The 26,763-nt window shown below is 37.3% G+C and overlaps 1 protein-coding gene across 5 annotated transcripts in view; it reads right to left on the reverse strand.

Moving 5' to 3' along the window:
• The window catches only part of DDR1 (discoidin domain receptor tyrosine kinase 1), a 1,200,914-nt gene that overhangs the window by 43,900 nt on the left and 1,130,251 nt on the right, over nucleotides 1-26,763 (reverse strand). For all 5 annotated transcript variants that reach the window (XM_044083163.1, XM_044083162.1, XM_044083159.1 and 2 more), the window contains one exon: nucleotides 23,471-23,715. In XM_044083163.1, the coding sequence (XP_043939098.1) occupies nucleotides 23,471-23,715 (245 nt within the window). The remainder of the gene's footprint in view (nucleotides 1-23,470; nucleotides 23,716-26,763) is intronic.

The following is a 26,763-nucleotide window of genomic DNA, read 5'->3' on the forward strand; positions in this document are numbered from 1 at the left end:
TAGGTTATTTGCCCTAGGGCCTATATAAGCCTAGCCAATAATGTACCCTGGTTTTCGCCACCCAAGAAAATTATTTTCCTGTGCCGCTATCGAGCAGAGCCACAGAAGTGATCCCTGGGGTGAATTTCCTATCTCCCATCCAATCATCAAGATTTTTCTTGAAGAGTGCTAATGAGGAGCTCTGTTTGACATAGGTAGTCTGTTCCAGAGTATGAGAAGTCTCTGGGACAGGAATCTATCCCTCCAGCATGTTCTGTTTATTGTGGTGACAAGGTTTAGGTCCCTAGAGCATGTAGCTCGGAGGGATTGGGATTTCTTTAAGTGGAGCATGTCCAACAGCTCTGGGTTTGACATAGCTTTGTATGTTAGGCAGAGATCACCTCTGAGTAGGCGATATGCGACGGAGTAAAGCTGGAGTTTTTTGAGACGGTCTGCGTAGGGCACCTGTTTGTAATTTTCATCTGACCATTCAAACAAATTGTCCCACAGAGAAAATACTTATGCTAAGTTGTTATGGATGTTTTAAACATAATTTTGAGATACTGCATGCATTGGAGAAATTTGTTTTTGCAAAGTAGTGTCCAGTGTGGCACTTAACCAAGCCATCCATCTGTCTATCTTTTACCCAAATCCACAGAACAAGGGGGAAAGAATTCTCCATTCTTTGGACATACACAGACAGCTTAGATTCTACTTGGACAGAACCAAAGCTTTCAGGAAGACAGAGCAATTACTAGTGGCATATGCTGCAGGATCACAAGAAAAGCCTATCTCTAAGCAGACTATTTCTAAGTGGTTAGGACACTGCATTCGTTTCTGCTACTTGCACCATGGCAAGCCAGTGCCTAAGGGAATTAGGCCTCATTCCACCAGAGCTGCAGCCACTTCAGCAGCCTTTCTCAGGGGAGTACCAACCAGAGACATTTTTGAGGCGGCTACTTGGAGTTCAGTGCACACCTTTACAAAGCATTATCATCTGCCACTCTACTCTAAATCCAGGGCAGGCTTTACCACTGCAGTTCTGCAAGGCCTCATAGCCGCTCCTACTGCTGTCTAGTTCCAGCCCCCCCAACCATTTTTTGAGGTTTTAAATTAATTTCTATAACCTACATTAACCACACTGTTATAACTGTCTATTTATATTGTATATATATGTTTGTAATAATGTTGTATTAATAATGTATGGTATAAAACAAAGGTTAAAGAATGGTTAAATTTACATTTCTAGAACATAAGAGAGACACATATCTAAATTTATCTAGTCAAACATTTTAATTTTTTTTTTTGAAAAAAGGAAAAAAAAAAGTTTTAGTATTTTGTATTTTTTTTTCTGTTGCATGTTGGACAACATTTGTGATAGATGATAGATTACTGAGCTAGATGATAAACTGATTTTTTTTGTTGAACTTTTTACAACCTTTTGGAATTAGGTATATATGATATATGATGATGATTGATTAATTATTTATATAATTTGATTATAAATTATATATAAATTATATAATTATTTTATATATATATTATATATTATTATATAATAAATATAATAAAATTATAATAATATATATTATTTAATATTTATTTAAATATAGGAAGATCACTTTAAATAATTTTTTTTTTTTTTTTTTCCTTTTGTAATTAAATAATTAAATGAATTGATTAATTGATCCAAATCAATATAAATACTGCTACTACCTACTACTATAATGCTGATCCTTGATGAGAAGGTGTGCTGTCGAGGTACCAGATTCTGGGGGGGAAATAAAGAAATTTCTGCTGATAGTATTGGCTGTTTGGTGTGTTTCAGTATACTTATTTTTGCTTTTGCATCGTTTGTCTTGCTATACCCCCAACCATAGCTTTGGGACTCTACCCAAATGTAATGACTGCAACAGTGAAACACGAAAAACATAGTACAGTTGTGTACACTTACCATAAATGTAGATGTTCGAGTGTATTCACCGTTGCAGTCCAGGTTACCCACCCACCTTCCCCCTTTTTTCTTTTGGATCTTATCTTTCCTTCTCTGAATTATACTACCTATGTGGTGTATTTGCTTATAGATGACAGTAAAATTTATATTGGTGTATTTATATAAAGTTCGGCTACCCTTTTTGCGGGCACCTGACATCTGGGGCAAGAAAGAAAATGGCGTTGGCTGCTTCTTTTATACCCCTGATGACCTGACGTCAGGGAGGGGGTGACAGCAGCCGATGCAGGACCCAAGAATTTGGAATTCAGGGAGGCTGAGGGAAACCTGCCAGCAGGATAACCCAAATGTAATGACTGTAACAGTGAAACAAGAAGAGCATCCTTAGTTAACAAATTACGTTCTCTAACATTACAGATAACTGATTCTTGGTTACATGAGCATCGTATGACTAGAGAACCATATTTGGTGGATACTTTTCCACCCTCCCTTCCTTAACATCTTCATATTATCTTACTTACCATTATCTAATGATTCCATGGTACATTATGTATAAGGCAAATCATTCTCTCTCTATGGCTTGGTTATACATATCTGTAACTGATTTTATGGATATTTTGCACTAGATCTTGAAGTAGTTTGCACAAATACATGTGGTGCTATCAATCTCCTGTGCTTTACAATTAACAGGGAACCTCTGCCACATGTTAATTACTTTTTGTTTGGTAATGAATATAGAAAAGGAGACAGAGACAGGGATAATTACTCTAAATTGTAGGGTGCAGCTGACATTTTTTAGTGAAGGACTACTGACAGATTTGGCTGTGTACACCATAACTTTCAATGTAATAACAGCCGAGTTACAACTACATAACCAGAAGCAAGGGGTTTTCTGGTAAAGGGCATGGTGTATGAGGGAGTGGCAATGTCACACTGCTAAAGTACTATTTTTTTTTCTTAAGGTAAAAAAAAAGTTCACTACTTGAGATCCAACATTAGAGTAAGGCCATGCAGTCAGAGATAAAAAATAATATATATATATGCAGTGCTCAAGCAGTAAAAACATAATAATGCATTTGTGTAGAAAACTAAACCTCTGCATACTATTGTGCTCTGCAAACAAATCAGAGTACATGATGGCTTTAAGATGAATACTATGTGAGAGGCCTCATGAAGTGGCTGGCAGAATTAGATTTTTAAGGACATGTTTTTAGTGCACTGATGTTTTCATAATTCACCAGGACTGAAATACCCACGTGTATTACATGCTTCCCAAACTCCCTTCACAATATTTCCCTTTTTTCAATTTCATGTTAGTTCTGGATTAATTTTTATAGTTGCTTTTCTGAAGTTTACTAATGACTAACCAATGGTTTATATTAAAATATATTAAATACAGAATGCATAACATAGTGTATTGTAATGTAACACAGAAGAACATAATAAAAACTAGGTGTCAGAATGAGAGTGTAAACATACCTACCAATTATATCTAATCTCTCAAAAGCCTGCCATTCCCCCTCAAAATGTTGCTCTACTACACATAACCAAGTTATTTTTTCTAACAAAACAGTATGGACTTAAATCATTAAATAATTCCAGGCACAGCAATCACTAATACTGCATTTTCAGAAAAAAATGTATATTAAGATAATTCCTCTTGTTTTTAGCAGCTTTCATACCACCTTATTATAAAGACTCATTATGGAATTATGTACAGTTGGTATATGAACAACACTTTGCATGCAGGCCAGCCAGTCTGTGATTTGTTTGGATCCAGTTTACATAGTTCTTTTTCAATATAATCTAACTTGATTGCAGTATCTGAGGTTACTTAAATGCCAGTAGGAGAATTTATCACCCCCTTTATTGAGTCAAAATGTTTTGCCTAAGATTTTGTAAATACATCTATAAAATGGTGTCCTTTTTATCCTCAATATCTTTATATATTTTTGCCAAATTTTTCTTGATCTTGTCTCATACTGTGCTTAATTCACCTGCCCAGCTTATTTCAGTTTTCAAAACATTAGTTCAACATCTTTTCCATTTCTTAACTTTTTGTCTCTCACCTTAATCAAGTATCTTGTTCGATGGAAATATATCCTCTTGACATTGTGTGGGTAGATACTGATATTATACTTTTTTTATTATTCTTTTTTTGCATTCAAGCAATTTCTCTTTTAAACTTTCCACATTTCTTCTGCAGTTTTTCCACTGAATGCATCACTCCACTTAGTTTCACATAGTGACTCTTTTGCTTTCATATAATCTGTATTAATCTTCTATGCATTGGTTTAGATTTCATTTTGGCAGAATCATCTAATGAAAAATTAACCATAATAACCCTATGATGACTGCACATCAACAGTTGTAAAACTTGACATGAAGTCACTGTAATTTCTTTAGGAACACAATGTCTTGTATGTTACTTTCCCTGGCAGTTTTGTTTTTTTTTTTTTACAATTTGAAGCAATTGTTTTTCCAGAACATATGTTGTGAATAATTTCTTTTCTAATGTTGTTGAGTCAATACTATTCTAGTCTTTTCTGAACAATTTAAGTTCCCAGTCATTATTATTCATCCCTATTGTGTTTCTCTCAAGAAATGTTTGAATTCCTCTAGGTCATCAACGCTTCACTTTGGTGGTCTATATACTCCAACAATTGTTATGTGTTCCAGGGTTGTCTTTGTCACAGTTACACAATCTATAGTATTGTTGTTATCACTGAATGTGTAATAATCACAGGTCTCATAACTATCTTTAATCCCTATCTTAACACTTCCACCTGATATTTGTTAGAACGTCTGTTACAGTAAAAACATTTATACCCTGGCAGAACATGTTTCTGGTCATTGTTCTTTAACCATTTTCACAAACAATAACATCAGTCTTGTGGGAATGTAGCAAATTACCCAGTAAATAAACTTTATTATTAAGCCTTCTAGTATTAGCAGTATTATTAATGCTTCTAGCATTAACAACCATCAGAGATGCATTGAATGTTGCTGTCTGTGAACTTTTAAATTTTTGATCTGGCAAAAATCCTGCCTTGTGTTTGTCTTATATTACAAAATATCTCCTACAAAAATTCTCTTTCTTGATCTTAACAAGTGCACTCCATCCTGTCTAAACACGTGCCCAAAATTAGGCTTAGATGTTCTACACATTTCCATTTTTAAAAACTGACATTTTATTTTCATGTAGTTACTTACCCAAAAAATCTTTTCATTCACAATGACATGACTCCTTTCTGTATGGGAGTTATGAAAAGTATATCCTAACAACTGTACATGCTATGCTATCTAGGAGGGCTGTAAGTTCCTTCCAACAGTCAGACAGTCCTTGCAGATGAGATTATTTGTACCAACATAAATAAAAACAGATCCGTACTTCCACACATTAAGGATTTCTATGGTCTGCATTGCATCCTATATTTTTGCTCCTTGCAAGTGTAACACTATTTGATGGTCATTATCTCCTCTGCAAATGTAATTATCAGTTCCTCTAATAACTGAATCTCCAATTACAAGAATATCTTTTCTTACCACATCCAAAGAATCTTCACCTTCTGCCTCAGTAATACCTGCTCTATCAGTTATTACAAAGGAAGGATCTTCATCACCATTAGTCTTAATCCCACTGTTTTCATTGCATATTACATTTGCAAGCATACAGTTGTCATCCACCTGGCTTTGTATATCCCCACTTGCAGCCATGTTGTCAACATCTGTCTTACTCCTTTTTTCCTTACAGTAATGTTCTTCAGTCCTTCCATGTTCATTTTTGATTTCTTTCTTTTCACCTGCCACTTGCCTGTCTATTCTACCGTCTCATTTGTGAAAATGATGCTTTTTTTCCGTAGACTTAGTTTTTGTAATCTGTGCATTGCATTAGAAAGCAGTGGCCTTTTTCATTATGTATTTATTCTCTTTGCATTACAGACATTTATCAGTTTCTTTTTCTTTATTTGTTGTGAACTTCTTTGTTTTCTATTTTGCTCTATATGTTCTGAATCCTCAGATTGCTGAATACTTGTATCCAGAATTCAAAAATTGTCAGCAGTATTGTCTTGTTTCATGGAGGTTGAATGATCTTTACAGACAACAGACACATTCTTTCCTATATGTGTTATATTTGTTCTTTGCCTAACATTAGTTAACTCAACAGTCCAGTCATTAATATATGTAACAGTTCTCCAAGCCATGCCAATTGCACAAGTGCAATCATCATCAGGAAGTCTAGATTTACTTCTAATAATGGTAAGCAAATCATCCAACTTTAGACGTGAGGAGCACAGATCACCAGTGTTATCAGGTGTGACCTTTAAATATACATAGCATTTATTACACTGTACAATATATTTCTGCTTTGCCAAATCATTAATGGCATACTCAACTGCAAATGAAAAAAATAAAATAAAATAAAAGAATAATTTAAATCAGTTACCACAGAATTCAGATAGAAGTGAAATCAACTTCTAAGGGAAAAGTCACACAAAAAACAGTATATAACTAAATATTAAATTAACTGCAGTAAAGTTGTTGCTGTGACTGTACAAGTTGTGAAAGTCACAGAAAAGCTGGAGTTCCCAAGCATTAACTTCTGCTCACTATCGCTCAGTTGCACCTCTTTTTGACAGTAAAGATCAATAAATCACAAACCACGACAGGATTGTTGAGATAAGCTCTGCATTGTCCTCTCTGCAGTCTGTGTGAATTTATAGCTGACTAGGCTCCTTGGGATATCTAAAGTTTGCCAGTTTGAAACCTATCCTTTTCTAACAACTAACAGTGAAAATTAAAGATAAAACAAAATATAAATCAAAGTAAATCCTCTTGTCTACAGCTACAGTCAGTGAAAAACAATGTGTAAAAAATAAAATATAAATTCAAATAAAAACCTTCTCTTACCAAATTAGGGCACAGCCAATTACAAACCAGTGCAGGATTTTGATACTGCAGTCTAAATTACCATTACCAATTACCATTATGAGTCTATTTCTCTTCTGAGAAATCTGTTCTGATCCAAAGCCTGGAAATTAAGCACATAATGTTGTATAGTTCCTGTGTATGTGCTGCAGAAAGCATTAGAAATACCAGCCAGCTTCTGAGAGTGGAAAAAAACAGCAAAGGTGTATTCGTTCCCTGCTTGCATTCATGCAAAAATGTATACATAAATAAATAAATAAATACAAATAAAAATGATTCATAAGATTTTCAGTCCCTTCTGCCATGATAGCAGAGCAGGAACCTTTAGTGTAGTATGCTGATCAGATGATCTGAGACTCCACAATCTCCCATTTGTGGCAACGTGGCTGATCTGTGACCACAGAGTTAGGATACAATACTATGTTGCTATGATCAGGGCTCTATACAACAGTGTGTCTGCAGTAGCACAAATACCATAGTATTCTGCACACTGTTCGATGTTTTAATCAAATGTTGTTTAGCCTTCCCTTGGTGATTGCAACACTGTGTTTAAACATTGGGGATTTTGCTTCTGCTTTTGAAAATGCATGTCTCAGTTGCAAATTGTTGTCTGTGATTTTCATACTTTTGTAGAAAGTTCTGGAATGTGAGTGCTGATGTACTAGCATTATGTAGTTATAAATGACACTTAGAAACACCACCCAAAGTGAAAAGTGTCCATGATTTGGGGCTTTTGTCCCTGATTATTTTCAGCCATGTCTCTGATTCTGTATTAAACAAAAAAATAAAAAGGACAAAAAAGGGATTGAAAGCTTCGAGGGTAGGTCTATTCAGTCTGCCCAATTACTGCAGTTAACCTGAGACTGATATCTTCAGGGGTCCTTTGCTAATTTACTCTAGGAGTAGCAGCTGTGTCAGTTTCTGTCATCTCTTCTGTTAAATTACTGCATCCGTCAGCTGCCACCTCTGTGAAAAAGTAATATAAAGTTTAAACTATGAACCCCTAATCTGGTTTCCCCCACCTACTGTAACCTTGAATTCTACTGTTGCTGAAGCACATTTTACACTTAATCAAATTATTATTTATTTATTTATATTTGTTGACCGGAAGTGTCCGACTGGACATAGGTCCATTTTCAGTGGAGGCCCGGGGAGAAAAGCTCCACAGTTAAAATAAACAGACAGTAGTTACATTGGATTACATAGCGATTAACAATTTACATAGCAATTACTTGCAACATATTTACAGATGAAGAACATAGTACATCAGTAGACAGCTAGAATCTTTATCTGTGAAGTACAATAAGAAGTTCCTGCTGTATAATAAGTACTAGGCTTATGAGCATCTGAACTTGCTATAATCAAGGTAGTTAGTGGAGTGGAAAGAAAGGTAGTGGTTGGATGGGGTGGATGATATTAGAGTGGGAGTTGCAAGGGCATAGCCAGCATGTTTTTAGGTGCGCTTTTAGTAAAGTTTTGAAGTGGGTGCATGATGGTATGGAGGTAATTGTGGGAGGGAGGGAGTTCCATAATTTGGCTGTGGTGCAAGAGAATAGTGTTTCACCAGCCGAGTTATTGGCTTTAGTGATCTGCAAGTGATTTTTGTTGCTGGAACTTAGTGGTCTGGTGGTGCGATAGGGTTGGAGTAGGTTCTGGAGCGATGGGACATTTAGTGGATGGTTTACTAATTTGTGGGCGAGTGAGAGTTGATACCATTGAAGGAGGTGAGGGAGTTCAAGCCAGCCCAGTTCAGCAAGTGAGAGACAGTGGTGATTACGGTAGGATGCCCCTGTGGCGAATTTGGCGATTTTGTTGTAGCAGGTCTCTAGCTTGTTTAGATCGCATTGCCTTAGGTTGATATATATTGGAGAGGCATAAAGTAGAGTGGAGATAAGGTGTGAATTTGCTATTGAAATCTTTGCTGCTTTGGTGAGAAGTTGCTTATTTCTGTTTAACGCTCCTAGTTTTTTGTGAACTTTTTTTATGGTCATGGATATGTGAATGTCAAATTTTAGTTTATTGTCTATTTCCACTCCTAGCAATTTGGTGTGTTCAGTTGGGTATATAGTGGTGTTGTCTTTTGCTGTGATGTTAAAGTGAGAGTTGTTTTGAGTATGTTTGGTGGGTTGGAAGATGAGTAGTTTAGTTTTGTTTAGGTTGAGTATTAATTGGGCATCGGATAACCAAGTTTCAATGGAGGAAAAGGCTTCCTTTGTGACTATTTGCAGTTTGGGTAGGGACTGGGCTGAGCAGATGATGGTTGAGTCATCTGCGTTTTGTATGAGTGTGCCATGTTTGGTGGCAGAGGCTAGATTATTGGTGAAAACAGAGAAGAGTAGGGGTCCAAGGATGGATCCTTGGGGAACCCCTATGGAGACAGGTAGTTGAGGAGATATGTCATTCTGCCATACAATGGATTGTTGGTGGTCAGACAGGTAACTCTGAAACCAGGTGGTGACTGATTGTGAGAAGGATAGGTTATTGAGGACAGAGATAAGTTGTTTGTGTGGGACCATGTCAAATGCTTTAGATAGGTCTAGGAAAGTAGCAGAGGAGAGATAGCCATTGTTTTCATGCTGAAGGATAGTGTTGGTAAAGGAGAGTAAGGCAGTGGTGGTGCTATGGTTTGGTCGTAAACTATGCTGAGTATTGGAAAGGAGGTTGTTAGTAAGGAGGTAGTCTGAGACCTGAGAGTGTATGCATCTCTCTAGTATTTTGGAGAGTGGAGAGAGAATAGCTATGGGGCGGTAATTGATTAGTTCTGTGGAGGGTCCGCCTTTGTGGAAGGGAATTATATGTGATACTTTCCACAGTATGGGAACGTAACTTTCTGACAGAGATCGGTTAATCAAGATGGATACTGGGTAGGCCAGAGCATCAGCTGGGATTTGTAGGTATTCACTTGGGAGGTTGTCTGCTGCTAATTTGGTGAACTTACATTTAGTTAAGAGTTTTTTTTATGTTGGAGGTAGGTACAGGAGAAAAAGAGAAGGCAGTGGGGAGATTACTAGTTGAAGGTGTGGGTTGGAGAGGAGGGGGGGTTGTGTTGTTTAGCTAGTGATAGTATGGTTTGTGTGAAGTGTGTGTTGAATGAGGTAGCAATATTATCTGAAGAGTGAGGGATGTTAGGAGGAGGGGTACTGACTTTACCTGGGTGGAGGATGGAGTTTATGGAGGACCAGAATTGTTTGGGGCTGTGTTGGGAGGAGTCCAGGGTAGACTGGCAGTATTGCAATTTGTCCTGTTTTATTAGCTTTTTGACTCTATTGCGTAGTTCTAGGAATTTCTGTCTAGTTAAGGGGAATTTGGTTTTGCGCCACTGCTCCCAGGCTTTATCCCTGTTTTTCATTTCTGACTTAGTGGTTTTCTGTAGCCATGGGGAGGGTTGTGCTTTGATTCAGGAAAGTCTTATGGGGGCATGGAAATTAAGGATGCTCAGGAAGGTAGTATTAAAAAATTCAACTGCGTCATCAAGACTGAGGTACATTAGAGGATGCCAGTTACATTCTTTGAGGGTTGAGATGAATGTGAGTGGGTTAAAGTTTAGTTTTTTACGTATTTGATGGTAGATGACAGGTTTAACTTGGTATAGGTATTTTTTGAGTAGGAATGTTGGGGAGTGATCACTGACGCTATCTGATAAGCAGCCTGTTATATATGACTGGGGGCTCTTACTGACTAGTATCCAATCCAGGGTAGTGTGCTTGTTGGAGTTTTTATTTATCCTGGTTGGCGACTGGACTAGTTGGGTGAAGCCATGAAGGTTTACATGATGGGTTGGATGGTTGCCAGAACAGGATTGCCAGTCAATATTGAAATCACCTAAAATTATAGTTTCTTGGGGGAGATGGTGGGTAGACCATCTGAGGAGGTTTTCTAGTGGAGGGATGTTTTGGTCATGTGGGAAGTAGCATCCAATTATGTTGATGGTTTTGTTTTGGTTTATTTTGAGGTTGGTATATATTATTTTTTCATTGCCTATTTGTGGAGCTGATGATTTTAAGATCTGGATGTTTAGATGCTGTTTAAATATTATAGCTACACCGCCTCCTTTCTTTTCTTTTCTGTGAATTTTTTTTATTTTCTGTGAAATGAAATGCTGTGCCACTACACAGTGCGAATATTCTACAGCAAATCACCAATCAACATACCAATGAAGATTGACTAAACTCTATTGCGTAAAATAAAATATAAGTGCTTTCATCCACTAAGTGATCGGACTTCAGTTGTTTTACATTTATTACAGAATATTCACGCTGTGTAATTGCAGAACATTTTGTTTGGTTGGTTATTAGTTCTGGCTTCTGCCTTGCTGCCTTTTCCATTTTTGACATTTTACACTTACCATCTGTTGCTCTCCACCTCATCCATTAAATAATTCCAACTTCCAACCACCCCGTTTGTTAAAAAGTACGTCTTCATTTTAAGACGAAACTAGGAACTCTAGATGGTAATAGTTGTGCTCCCTACCCCACCTACCTTATCTTTCTTTTCTATTTTTTATTCTCTCACATTTCCTAGTCATACCCTATCCTTACTCCTTCTCCTCATATATCACACAGTCTGCTTGACATACTATCCCAGACACCACGTTGTCTTCCCTCATCTGCACCATGAGCTCCCTTTCCACATGTGGTCTCCAAAACTGGACACAGCACTCTATGTACACTCCACCCAAAGAATGTACATATCCAAGCAGTTTTCTGTAAGTAACAAGTGTTACATCCTGAAAACAAATGTCAAAGTGAGCTTATGATCATGAAATAATCAAATGGGGCATATTTTTGTTGTTTTCTAGTTTTTTCTTGCTTTTTACGGTACATTAAACTACCATTATGTCCTTAGCAGTTTGACTGCATAACTGCTAAAAACCAGTATATGTGGCCTGCAGACGTTACTGTGGCATATGACATGGTACTACTAAAATGTTACTGAACAAAGTCCACAGCTGTGAAGTGGATTCCTAGGGCAGTAGCACTGATGGTATACTTACTGCCTGTACAGATGGTAACAGCAAATGGGGTACCTTCAGCTGAAAAATAATGACCAAGGTATTGTTCCCGATTATAAACAATGGCTTAATGGTACCATCTCCTTTGGTGGGGTGTCCATTAGTGAGAAACCTCAGACTCTCAAAAATTCTATTAATTCATTTGAGAAGGTGATGTTTAAGTGTAGAAAGTTACAAATAGAAAATTCCTATCTTCGTGAGAGTTCCCTAATGGGGTCAAAGTGGGTACTCCATTTCACAAAGAGTTAATACTGCTGTTTGACCTGCATGGATGTGATCTGTTGGGAGTGCCTAGTCAAATATAATCAAAAGGAAACTGATGCCCTGGTTTGCGATGCTAATAAATTAGATTGTGTTATATCGAATGATCTACTGTTTCCACATTATAAAAATGAATATTTGACATTTTCAAAATAATTGACTGTGATATCAATAAAATTAAACAAAATAAAGAGAAAAAGTTTGAAAGAGACCGTGTTGCTTACGCCAAAGGCAGAGCATACCCAAAACATTCAGGAGCCAATGGGAGTGGCAAACGCCATGATGGACATGAGAGGGAGGATCCTACAAGGTATGATCAACAGGCTCATACTATAGCGGACGTCCCTTTAGAAGTAGCAGAGGAGAATGGGCCAAGGAGGTCGGGGAGAATCCAAAACCAGAAGGAGAGACAGAACAGGGGGAATTACAATACCCGGTGGAATCAACAAACAACTCAATGGCAAGACCAATGCCTGTATGGCCAATATTAGAGGTAGAAGACCCATTTATTATTTTGGATACATTTCAAGAACTGGACAAAGTAGAGGAATGTACCTATACGACTGTTTACAACCAAACAGGTGACTTTGCAGTCTATAATTACAGTGGTTATAATTGTAATATTGAACATGCTAATTTACTAGGTAAAGGTGAACTTTTTGTACCCACTGCTAATATCACTGAAACTATTCCTCAAAAAAGTAAATTTTCAGACTTTGGAGGAGAATCAGAAGTAACAGGGACTGTTCTGAAACAGAACAGTATTTTCACTCCCCCTTTACCACTACCACTCATTATTTTTGAAAAACTAGTGGAGTTTGAATTCAGGAAATTGGTGACCCCAGGTGTTTTTAACAGGGGAAATCTTAATGCACAAGAGTTCTGTTTACTGAGGGAGCTCTCTAGTAACAAGAGCCTAAGATTCATGAAACCTGCTAAGGGGGAGTGGGGTGGTAATTATGAACAGTGAGGATTATTTCAACAGAATGTTGTGTCATGTTAATAACAGTCAACAGTCTGAAGAAACCTCAATGAATATTATTAAACTAGCTTATCGTAGAATTGATTTCTACTTACAGGACTTGGTGGATCAGGAGGAAATTTCTACAGATTTATATAACAACTATAGGGTGAAACATCCAGTAGTTCCATGTATTTTTGGGATCCCCAGAATACACAAAGATACATCTGATCCACCTATGAGACCTATTGGTATTGCAAGAAAAGAAAAAACCCACCCCCTGGGTAAATATGTGGATACCATTTTGAAAAATTCTTTGAGACCATTCAAGGATATTTGTAAAGACTCTTTAGACTTTTTGTTGAAAATTAGAAATGTGGAGTTTTCTCGCAACTGTAAATTCTTGACAGTGGATGTTGTTGAGCTCTATAATATGATACCCCCATGATTTGGGGTTAGAATAGTTCCACAGCTTTTTGTGTGACTGTACATCTTTAGACAACAATACTATTAATGTTCTTGTACTGTGTATGGAATTGGTATTGAAGCACAATTATGTCTATTTGGAAGGTCAATGTTTTAGGCAAAGGAAGGGAGTAGCTAAGGGGGCCGCTTGTGCCCCCATTTTTTGCAAATATTTTATTGCAATGGGAGAGACACACATTATTCAAACATTATGAGGTGAAACCTGGAAGCTATATCTCCGTTTCCTGGACGACATTTTTATCGTTTGGGATAGACAAGGAGAGGAGATGGGAGATTTTATTGAATATATGAACTCTTCCACTTCCTTCCTTAGGTTTACCTATACTTTTGATGCTTGTTCCATTAACTATTTGGATGTTTTCATCTCTAAGGATTATGAAAATAAAAAATGGGTTAGTACCATATATCGAAAATCCACTTATAGTAATAGTATTCTTCACTATGAGAGTAACCATCCCTCACATCAAAAATTTGGGATAGTCAAGGGTCAGCATATTCGATTGGCCCACATGATCTCCACAAGTGAGGGCTTTTTAAGGGAATGTGAGGTGTTATATAATATGTTTGTTCATGGGGGTTACCCCCAGGAAATGCTTAAGGAGGTGTTTGAGAATATAAAAGAGAAAATGGAGAAAGGAGAGAGAGTGCCATTCATTAAATCTACTGTTCCAATAGGTGATATTATTGTGGAGAACCCCAAAAGAATACAAAAAAAGGAGCTTTTATTACAGATTTTTGTAATGAAGCCATGGAAATTAAGAACATCGTATATAGATACTGGAATCTTTTTTTCACACTTTAAGGAAACAACCACACTATTTAGTGAGTTACCCCCAGTTGTATTTAGAAGAGGTAAAACTTGAAAGAATAACTTTGAACATGTGACAATAGATTCACAGGGCAGTAACAAAAAATAGGGGACCTACAAGTGTGGTAACTGTGCTCAATGTAGAGTCATAATAGAGGGGGACCACATTTGTGTCAATCACATGTACATACAGTCTAGGGCTCACACTATTTGTCACTCTGTAGGTGTTGTTTATGTGGCCCTGTGTCAAAAATGTGAACAGTTTTAAGTGGGAAAAACCAAAAGAAAATTTAAAGAACGTTTATATGAGCACCTCCTGGACATTAGGAAGAGAGTTCATAGAAATGCTGTAGCTAAACACATTATGACATTTAGGGACCACAGTTTTTTTTTTTTTTTTTTAAGAAAGTGTACTGAGAGACCGCGGGGGCGGGGGGACCGTGGGAAGATATTTTGGAACAGAAAGTTAGGGTGGCAAATAATATTGAATGCCATCACCACCCTGGATTGAAGGAAGGCCTGTCTATATCTAGCATTCTGAAACTTAAATCTTACATTGTTTAGTTTGTAATATGGTTTAAAATATATCATATATTTGTTTGAATTCAGTTATGTGTTATAACTGAAAAACATTTTTGAATAGAACAATTGAAGTGTATTGTTTTAAGTAAAGAGTTGCAAATTTATATATTATTAGGTTTTTAATTAGTCATGTGATCTGTGGGGAGGTATTTAAGGATGGTGGTTTGAGATGGTTAGTGATTCTAAAGAAGTTTTATTAAATGGAAGCGCCTAATCCTTTGTTGATTTAATAAACCAGTGTTTTATCTGTGGAAGACTCCTCTGTGTTCATTTGGCTTTACCTCTGGACTGACCTGCTGTGACAAGTTTTCCAGTTTGATCTGCTTGACATACTATCCCAGACACCTCCTTGTCTACCCTCATCTATACTGTGAGCTTCCTTTCCACATGTGGCCTCCAAAACTGGACATAGCACTCTATGTACACTCTACCCAAAGAATGCACATATCCAAGCAGTTTTCTGTAAGTAACAAGTGTTATATCCTAAAAACAAATGTCAAAGTAAGTTTTTGACCATGAAATAGTCAAATGGGGCATATTTTTGTTGTTTTCTATTTTTTTTCTTGCTTTTTACAGTACATTAAACTACCATTATTTCCTTAGAAGTCTGACTGCATAACAGCTAAAGACCAGTAGATGTGGCCTGCAGGCGTTACCATGGGATTTGACATGGTACTACTAAAATGGTACTGAACAAAGTCCACAGCTGTGAAGTGGATTCCTAGGGCAGTAGCACTGATGGTATACTTTCTGCCTGTACAGAGGGTAACAGCAAATGGGGTACCTTCAACTGAAAAAGTGGTCAGAATAGAGGGAATCACATGGAAAACCACTTGATCTTATTCTATTCACTCTATTTATGTGAGACTTGCAAAGATAAGTATAGTGATTATTCATAGTTACAGCAAGGTTAATAACAATAACATAACTTTATGAAGAAGCAAATCTACAACAGATCCAGTACAAGATACTTCATTTTTGGGGATAAACAGCTTCCATGTCTCTATTACATACCTGGTATAAATCCTGGGATAGCCAGGTGTTCTGTGCTTGACCAGACTGACTGACTTCAGCAGAGAAACCGTAGGTGAATCCCACTACACTCTGTGATATCCCCAGTACCCCAGCCACACACATTTGTATAACTAACCATCCCTACCATTAATTTACTTATGTTGCCCTTCCCCTTAAAGTCACAAAACCATTCAAAAGTGCATCAACACAACAACACATTTATCACAGGCCCTTAACCCACTAACACACACAGATTTATAAAATGTGTCGCCTCCAACCACTGCAACAAACACATACTCTGCATTATCTTCTATCAATCTTTCTCAGTAACTTTATATATTTACCACTATTTGCAAACAGCAACTATTCCACAGTGCACCATTCTCACTAATTTGTTAATTACTACTACTCTACCCTCTCTTTCATACCTAATATCCTATCACACTTTCCTTCATCCCAACCTCCTCTTGCGTACACCTTCCTTTGCATTTACTTAAGACATTGATAACTACACAGTAACAATGTCCTGCAATGACAATGGCACTGACATTCACTTTTTCAAGGTTACTTAACTGAAACTCAACATAAATTATCCACACTGTCACAAGTTACATACAACCATTTTCCTCCACCCATATCCTACCATGCCATATATTTCAATGTGGGGACATTCACCCTAACCCTGTTTAAACAACTTAATCATGTCATATCCCAGACCACAGAGTAAAGCCCCCCTAAAACTTGTTAGTATTACTCTAAGTAGTAAGCGCAACAAACTCAGAGGTCAGTGCATACATCTCCGACCACTCCTCACACCTCCTCTCTGTAAGTGAAATGTGGCTAAAACCAGAAACCAGAGATGAGGAAATAATTTCTCCAGGTTACAGTATACTACACACAGATAGGAACTGTACAATATGAGGTGTAGTTGCCATTTTTCAGTATAACACACTTCACCTTAGTCTGTCTCCTGGGTAGTAGTATCCCAAAGGAAACAAGTTATTTTCAGTGACTTTAACAGGCTGGAACTCGATTACCATGAACATATCTCTACATGCAATAAATGTATGTGGAGTCACACAACTTATCACTATCCCCCATCAGTTTAATAAATCACACAATAACTCATCAATAAATAGACTAGATTACAGCAACTGATTCTAGTAAAATTACATTCACTGGTGCCATGCAAAGCCATGGAAAGAACTGTCATGGAAATGATTAATACAAACATACAAAACCTTCAAACACTGGTTTCATCGAGGGCAAATCATGCCTACTCAACCTGTGAGACTTCTTTGAGATGGTCACCAAGGAAACGCATAAGGGCCAAATGGTGCATACTGCCTATCTTGACCTGGCTAACGCATTTGATAAAATACCCCATTCAGGCATTGTAAACAAACGCACAGATATAGACATAAACCCCTATGTTACACGGTGAATAGCCAACACTACAGATTTTTCTGCAACTGTTAAAGGACGGTTTGGTTAGATGATTATTACTGGGCAACTGTAGACGTTAGTTCCCTATAGACCAGCATTAAAAAGAAATGGGGTCTAGAAGCCATTAACAGTATGTTAGGAGAAGGGCCATGTGCCTTTTTTCTCATACAAGTATTGGAATTTTAACACACAATTATTTTTGTTTTGGAAAACATGTTTTTTGCAAAAAGAGGTAACTGCTATGGGAACACTGTTTGATTCCTCTTATGTTATTATTTTTATGGGAGAATTTGAGAAGAAATTTATATATTCTATAAGATTCCTTTCCAAACATAGTTATATATAAACATTACATAGATGATTTGATTTTCATTTGTAAGAGGAATGTATCACAGTTCAAGGAATTTGAAGATCAGTTAAACAAATTATTTTGATTTAAAATATACTTACTTGGTAGGTAAGTTTTCAATTCACTTTTTGGACATGGAACTAGATGTGGGCAAAGATGGGTGTGTTCAAAGAGTTTACTATCAAATGACTGAAAACCAAAAGACTGGATCTCAAAAGGACTAAAAATTCAAAATACTGAATGATGGAATTTGCCTCTTCTCTACTGTTGTGCGATCTTGGAGTTGGTATATATAGTTAGGGGGTGTGGGGGAGCACAGCCCCCCACATGAGGGGAGCAGGGAGGCTTGACTCACATTAAAAATGTATTCAGTATTTTTAATTTTCAGTCTTTTTGGGATTAGGTCTTTTGGTTTTCAGTCATTTGATAGTAAACCTGTTCAATACAAACCTTATAGGAAAGTTACAGCAGTAAATATTTTTTATATGCTAGCAGCATGCACCCCCCCCCCTCTACTTGATTAGTCCCTTACCATATGGAGAATTTAAACGTATAAGCACCAATACTTCAGAATTTAGTTTACTGGAGAGAAACTTAGATGAAGTAAGATACAGGTTATTGGTCAGGAGATATTCTTCTGATTTTTTGGATAAGCCAAAAGAAAAGTTGGATTTAAGTAACAAAAAGAAAACAAAATGGACATATAATCAGCAGGTATATGCAAATGCACATAGAGAGGAAGAACATGAGGGAAAGATGTATTTTGTGACAAAATATTCTCCTTTTCCAATATTCTGAGAAATTTGGTTAACAATTTATGGCCAGTAGTGTGTCACAATGAAATGGTGGGCACATTATTTCCCAAACGGGCAGCATTTTCTTATGGCAGATTCCTTAATTTAAAAGAATTATGAACCTGAGGGTGAATTTTTTGCTTTCAGAAGTGTGTGCTGCAAGATATGCAGCAATATTAAGAATCTATCAGGTACCAAGATCAATGGGAATTTTTTTTTTCTTTTGAGAAATTTAGTTGTGAATTTTGTGGTGTGGTTTACATACTAGGTTGTTGATGTATCCCCTCTAAATGGTATATAGGACAAACAAAAAGGAAAGTAAAAACGTGTTTTAGAACATTTGGGAGATATAAGGATCATTAAACTGGAAAGCCCAGTGGTAGAACACTTTCACCTAGTTCATAAAGGGTTAGATAACAGTTTCCTTTTTAGTGTGTTAGCTAGATTATGCGTAGTTGGGGGGGGGGGGGTCATTCAGAAATTATGAGAACCAGAAAGCAGGTTCATTTTAATTTATAGGACTATGCAACCAGTAGAATTAAATTTGGAGGTTGATTTAAATTTTTAGAACTGCTGATTTTTAATTTTGTATATGAATTATTGAAGTGAAAATATAATACAATATTTAAGAACATTTAAATGGTAAGAATTTTGTTAAAAGATTTTGTGTAGGGATGTTTGTGTGTTTAGGATGGCTAACAGCAAACATCATGTCTTTATAAGGGTGTTTTGGTCACATGAGCAAATTTAAAATTTTAATTGTTAATTAACACTTAATTAAGCTGGAATTAAGTGGTGCTAGTTGTATAAGAGGTTCTGCTTTGATGGTAAAAGAATCATTCCTTGAAGGCAAAAGGCCGTGGTCCTAGAAGCATCAGTTAAAGTTTACAGCAGTGGTTAAACTTGGCTCCTTGATGTTCATTTTTTGAATTGTTTGCAGGTTACCAAGTTCACATTCCCATATGTGTCAAGTTTCAAAACACAGACAGATGTTTTTCATAGGAAATAATTGCCAGTGCAGTTTCAAAAGTATGTATAGTACTAATTCCTTTGTTTTGAGAGATTTCTCCCTTCCTCATGTTTGCGCAACTGTGGAGTTGGTATATCTAAGTTTGAGTGGTATGGAGGGCTTGGCGCCTCATGGGCATGCATATCTCCCACCAAAACTGTTTACAGTTTGACTTTCATCCTTGTGGTGTTTCTGTGAGATGTGTTGAGCAGTATGTTTTTCAGCATCTTGTTGTTCAGGGTTCAAAATGGTACTATCATTAATAAATTATAACAGGCATGTGCATATTTTATGATGCCACATTTTACATGATGCAGTGCAGTTTTTATAGCATTTTTTCAATATTTTTTGCCATATGAAAATAAAAAATAAAGTCTGCATTATGCAAATGCTCACAGTCAGATTTGACGCCAACAAGAATATTTCAAGTCATGCTTGGCAGACAGTGGCAGTGGCAGTTCCATCTAACAGGATGACTATTTACACAGTGCCAAGTAATTCTGGAAACAAAATGGTTTGGAAAATCATGAGAATCTTTTCTGTTTTACAGTAGCATGCAAGGCACCCAACATCACTGGCAGTGATGGACAGTGTCCTTACTAAATGCTGGGTTAGAGGGGTTGAAATAACTTCTCAGCAAACTACTGTAGCTGACATGAAGAGTTAAAGGAATGCCAGCCACTTCCCAGAAAGAATTATAGGGAGCACTTTTCTGGGCATACTCTGCGTGGAAGTCCTGGTGACGAATGCTGCTTACATGGCAGGTGTAGCTTACAAGAACTGAAGGGCCAAAATTACATACCGCACAGAGTCATTGACGTACATTGCATAGGCCTGTTATATCCTAAACCCAAAGACATGAATGTGAATAGGGCTTACTTCTCCCCCCTCTCTAAAGTGAATGAATGATGGTTCCTACAGTTAACCAGCTCAACTTTTACTCTCAGGACTAAATGGGTTAAAAGGATGCCATCCAGTGGGGATAAATGAGTCCATACAAAGTCTAGGTATGCAGGGGTTTATGGCCAACATGCAGACCATGAAAAAAACAAATTAAGGAAAGAAATATGCTTGACAGCTGCTAGGCTGAAATGCAGTTTATCAAAATGACGTTACTTGAATTTCAGTCGACTCCAATTTCATTGTGTATTTTCTTAATGGCAAGCACAACAAATAAAAAAGAAAATTCTGAGGGGAGCACAGTGCAGGCCACACCTCTCCCAAATAACATGAACACAATTGCTATAGAACAGGAAAAGTTTCTTTGCAGCATTCTTGGGAGGAAATGTCAGCTGAATAGAAGAACTGATGGAGTAAGAAGCCCTCAAAAGCTGCAGCAAAAACAATAATACTGACACTTAATGTTGAAATCTGTTACTCTGCTCTCAGGAAGTATTTGATTTAGAACAAGTTAGACAAGTCTAAGAGAAGAAGTCATCTTCATTTACTTAGATCTGACAAAGTGAAATTTGATGAATCATTTTTATTTATGATCAGTCAGTGGAAAACATCTGATATAAACAGCTATGCACATGGTTTGTGTCACTGTTATTCACTGTGATACAACCATTTAACATGATGAAAATATACTGTATTTATATTGGATATGCCTAATTAAGACAGAAAAATATGAGGTTGCATATGTTTCAGGTAAGTATAAATGAATTGCTTTGAGAAGTTTTTAATTACTATCTTATCAGAAGGATTGTTTTTTTCACTCCGTATCTCCCATGACGATGTTTTTATTCAAGGCACTGAGAGTGATGTGTGAGTGTCTTTAAGACAAAAATAAAGTTCTTTACAATCTACATAAGCCTTTGGCATCATATATCAGTTATAATTGTTTACAGTATGGTCGTTTATATGCATATCTGTGTGTGTGTGTTTGTGTGTGTGTATATGTATGTATACATATATATATATATATATATATATATATATACATATATATATAAATATATATATATATGGGTCTACTTTTTCTTATCTTAAGCTAACCTTTTGAAAAGAAAAAGGACTAACCCATTTACGCAAAAATGCACTTTCGCAACTACCGGTTCAACAAACTGGTAGTGTTAAAATAAAAAACACTGCACCACATCACGCTACAGTGGGGGATAAGGGAATATACCTATTTCCCACTTCAGTGCAATCTTGGAGTTAGTATATATAAAGTAGCGGGGGTGTGGGGGGGGGCGCATTTTATTTTTGTAATTTTACCGGTTCATTGAACTGGTACTCACAAAAGTGCACTTTGGTTTAAGTGCACTTTTGCGGAATTGGCCTCGTACTTTTTCTTTTCGAAAGGATGAGCTTTCGATAAGAAAAAGGAGACCCGTATATATATATATATATATATATATATATATATATATATATATATATATATATGTATACATACTCACACACACACAAACACAAAAATGTTGACTGCTGTCAGCAGTTGTTATAGGATGAAAAGGCTCTGTAGTTGTTGTGTCTTTCGGCTTTTCCCGGTTAGGGGTCACCACAGCGGAACTCCGGTCCACTAATGATTGATAGTTGATTTTTACATGCCAAGTTACCAGCCCTGATGCACAACCTTCAACGAAGGTACGCCCATTGACGCATGTCTCCACGCTGAAGACGCTCTAGCTGAGAATCGAACCGGACAGCATCTTACTGTGAGATGACAACGCTACCGCAGCACCACCAGCTCTGTAGTTGAAGGACGATAAACAGAGTTATAGGAGGACACTAACCAATTTATTATTTAAAACAACAGAATATTAGTATGTAACTCATTTACAGTTACAGAATGTCAACTCCCCCTTTAGTTTAAACAACAGGGCAGGATGACAGTTAAAAGAATGGCTGGCTTGCTTTCTCTGCCATGGGCATCTCAAGTTTAAGAACAGACAAGTCATCAGAGACCTGGCTAAAAAGAGACTATAACACCCAAAGGTAGACGCTAAGTGGTTACCAATACACACTCACAAATTTTAAATACAAAGGTGATTGTGTATTAGCAATCATTGTCTGCTTTTTTTTTGCTTTTAATAGGCCAAAACTTGCAATATTCCATGAAGGTGAAATTCCAAGAACTGCATGTCACTCAGGCTGGACAACACCTATCAACTGTCATCCCATCCCAAACTCACTGGTGACATGGACATTGAAAGAGATGTTGTTTTCACAGCACATTCTGTAAATGCTGTCACCAGAAGCTTTGTATTAGATCTGTTTTGGGTACTTTGAGGTTCCTGAATACCAAACGCTAGCATCAGACTAGAACTAAAAGCAAACAAGCAAATAAATGCACAGATATCAGTCACAAGGAGATTTGAAACCACCAAATAGTAATTTATTTAATATTGCACAATGCTAATGTGTGCATTTTAGAAAGAAAAACTTAACAGCAAACAGGACTATAACCTACCATTTTCTCAAACTGAAAATAAAAAAAGCTTATATTCTTTTTTTCCTCTCTTGTTTAATGAAGGAAACAAAACATTTTGATCTGTTTTTTCTTAAGCAAAAGAAAAAAACTCTTGGTGGGTTAGTTTAAATAATTTAAATGCATAAAAATATATTCCAGGTATAGTTTAAACTAAAGTTAATATGCTGTATGAAATCTGTGAAGACAGAAAATCCATTGTAAATTAAGATTTCTGCAAGATGTAACTGTACTTTAAACAGTTACTACTGTCCATTACTATTACACTGACCATATCAGACATATACATAAGACGTCCTTTGTGGAGAGCAAGATCCGTGCTTTTCTAAAAAGAACCTGGCTATATATGCACTGTGGCACACTGCATTACCTTTGCATCATCCCTAATCTGCAAGCTAGCACACTGCCACATCTAGCATCATGGTGTCATGCTACAATTTCTGATTGTTCTTACCTCTCCGAACTGTCCTTCTCCCAGTTTCTCCTTGAACACCAGATACTGCCGAGGAAACTCTCCTACAACAACATCTTTTCCAGCCAAAGCATCAATGGTCAGTGCTGGTACAGCATAGGTATTATTCCCTGTCACCCCTTGCAAATTGATGATGTCAGCTTCAGCATAGTGGGGTACATTGTTTTGAAAACTGTGGTGAGCAGCCATCTTAGAAGGGTCAGGTTCCATGTAGTCAGCTCCACAAGCTTGAAGGAAAGAAAATAAAGTAGAAATACAGTTAAACATTTATATAGCCAATGACTAACACTTAAAATGCTTGGTTAGAATTACTGCTAGCCTGACAATGGCATAATGATTAAGGTGTTTACCTTACAGACACAAGGTGCAGGGTTTGATTCTCACATGAGGCAATTGGCTAGGCTTGAAATGGCCCACAAGGGTAGTTAGCCTAGTACTAATTTAGGGATGGGAGGATGGCATAATGGTTAAGGTGTTTACCTTGGAGACACAAAGTGCAGGGTTTGATTCTCACATGGGGTAATTGGCTAGGCATAAAATGTCCCAGTACTAATCTATGAGTCTAAGTGTACACAATGCTTTTCACCATAATGGTGCTGTGATTTGTTTCACAGTTTCATAGGTAATCAGACTGCAGACCATTACAAGCCTAGCCATAGTTAGAGGTTCCCTACAGACTCAAGGAGGACAACACGATATGGATGAGGAGAATTTAAGGGCTACCATCCAATTATTGAGGTAGCAAGGGGGCTTCTTGATATGTTTGTTACAGAGGTGAGGGGATACATTGTGATATGAATCACTCATACCAATGTGTCTTATTTATTTGCTGATGAAAGTTTAAAAGCATTTGTTCTGTAAAGGATCAGTAGGTAAAAGAGGATTGGTTACTTCACGGCTCAGGTAAGATAAGATCCCAAGGAGAAGTTTATAACAAACTCTGTACAGAGAGAAATGGTTGCCAGTTTGCTCTGATAACTAAGATTTTTGAGCCCACTGATTTTTTTTTTAGTGGGGATTATCTGATGTCTTTCAGGCTAAGTGATGTATTTGGACAAACATATACCAGAAGGGCATTATATTCAATAACTGGAGTTTGCGGATGCCGTGTGAGCCAGGCATGGATCACCTGTCAGCAGTCTACCGGAGACTGAGTAGAGGGAAGGGGCTTAAGAGTGGGGTATTGGCGAAGGCTTTTGATACAATACCCAACTCAGGCATTATAGACAAGCTCACTATTTTAGATATTAATCCTTTTATCACCCACTGGATAGCCAGATGGTTCACTGATATAACCCAGGAGGTCAAAATTGGTGGGCCCTCCTCCACCAAGTGGTCAGACACTAGCAGAGTCCCCCACGACTCAGTACTGGTGACACTCTTGTTTTGGTATCTATTTCACTGAAATGGAAGCAAATGCTGAAGGTTTATGGCTGACTATTTTTGCAGATTATTGCAAGCTGAGGATCATCACAGACCCCCCTGCAGACACTAGCATTCTTCAACATGGCCTACCTCTGACTAATAAATGGTGCCAAAGCCATGGTCTCAAGCTCAATGCTAAGAAATCCATAATTGTACCCTTTGGGAAGTCACCAGTCCTGGTTAATTACCATGTTGATTATACACCCCTAATTGTTCACCCAGTGGTCAGGTATCTGGGTACACAAATAGACAGTAGCCTTACTTTGACCACCATGTGGACACACTGGTGAGGAAATCCTTTTATGTTGCGCAACTTATAAGTGAAGACGTCATCATCCCACTGTACTCTGCCCTTGTCAGACCAGTCATACAGTACAATGCTCCCTTTGCTATGTACCTGACCAGGTATATGCAGCAACTAGAGAGACCTCAGAGGTTCCTTACAAAATGAATACAAGATGTAATAAGCCTGCCCTGAAGCCCTTTCCATCGACTTAGTCTCTTGCAGATTGCTGAGAGGAGATCTATGCCTGGCTTACAAAGGCATCTGCAAACCACACACTTGTGAATCTCCTACATATTTGTAAGTGAAAAAGTACCGGAAATACAAGGTCTAGGGACCTGAATTTTGTCTGATTTAAACAGAACTCACTGAAGAGACAGATGTGTGTCCCAGAGAGTGCCCCTCCAAAGGAACGGGCTTGCCATCCATGTGAAGCTGAGTTTATCTATTATCCAATTTAAGTGCAACCGAGACAAGTGGATAGGGAATAAGACATTTACACTGGGGTTAGCACATTGTTCCTTATGGATAGAGGTAGCTTATAAATGCCTAGCCCTCAATATCCTATTAAGATACAGGACATCATTCTTTTGGCATAACTTGGCTAGGCTTAGAAAGGCCCCCAGGTCGTTAGCTTCGTAGCAGTACATGAATAATGGGTCTGATGAGATGCAAGTAAAGCATGTTAAAATGACTTTGGATCTAGAGAAAATACCTTTGGAAATTAGATGAGCCAGATAAGGCCAAAATTAACTATACAACATAGTTTCACATTTAATTTCAAAATATGGTGTTAACTCCTGTTAGAGTAATTCTGAGTCCGTGAAGAACCAAATAATAGTACACAATTTACAGTCGTTGCCAAACTTAAATAACCATAGGCAAGAAGTGTTGGCTTGAAAGTCTAAGGACTAGATGCTAAACAGTAGAACCTTGTGGTACATTTCTGGTAACTTACTTTTATGCCTTTAGAAGTGACACCTGTGACTCTAACAACATGGCTTCTGTCAGACAATCAGTTATGTATCCACAACACAACATAAAGATTCAGCTTTACAAATGTGTCAATAATGCTTTAGTGATGTATAGCGTCAGCCAGGTGCAGATATGCTGAATGTACTGTGTATCTGTGATCTACTGCTTAGCTTACTTTTCAGAGAAATTATTGAGGTTAAACAGGGTAACCGTTTGGATAAAGATGAACTGATGAGAATCCAAGGTTAGAAGAATTTCAATATCTAGATTATTGAGGTCTTAGGTAATAAATTCCTTAGCTTGGTCTGTGGTTGGGGAACCCTTATATAACAATATTAGAGTGGCTCTTTTCTAAGGCATCAGAAATTAACCACTAGAATGTCTTTGATTAAAGAGGTTAAGTAAGGGGTTCAGATGAGCCATATCTGATACTGGTAATCAGGGAACCTTGTTATGTTATGACATCTGGGCCCATGGATGAGGTGCTCTTAGCTTTAAACAGAGCTGAAAAAATATATCCCAGAGAAAGCTAATGCAATCTTAGACTTTCTTCTAAAATCAAATTATAAATGCACAAATTCAAACTTCCTAC

The sequence above is a fragment of the Protopterus annectens genome, chromosome 9.part0 (genome assembly GCF_019279795.1).
Source record: "Protopterus annectens isolate FY-2018-M chromosome 9.part0, PAN1.0, whole genome shotgun sequence".
In the NCBI taxonomy this organism is placed as follows: Eukaryota; Metazoa; Chordata; order Ceratodontiformes; family Protopteridae; genus Protopterus; species Protopterus annectens.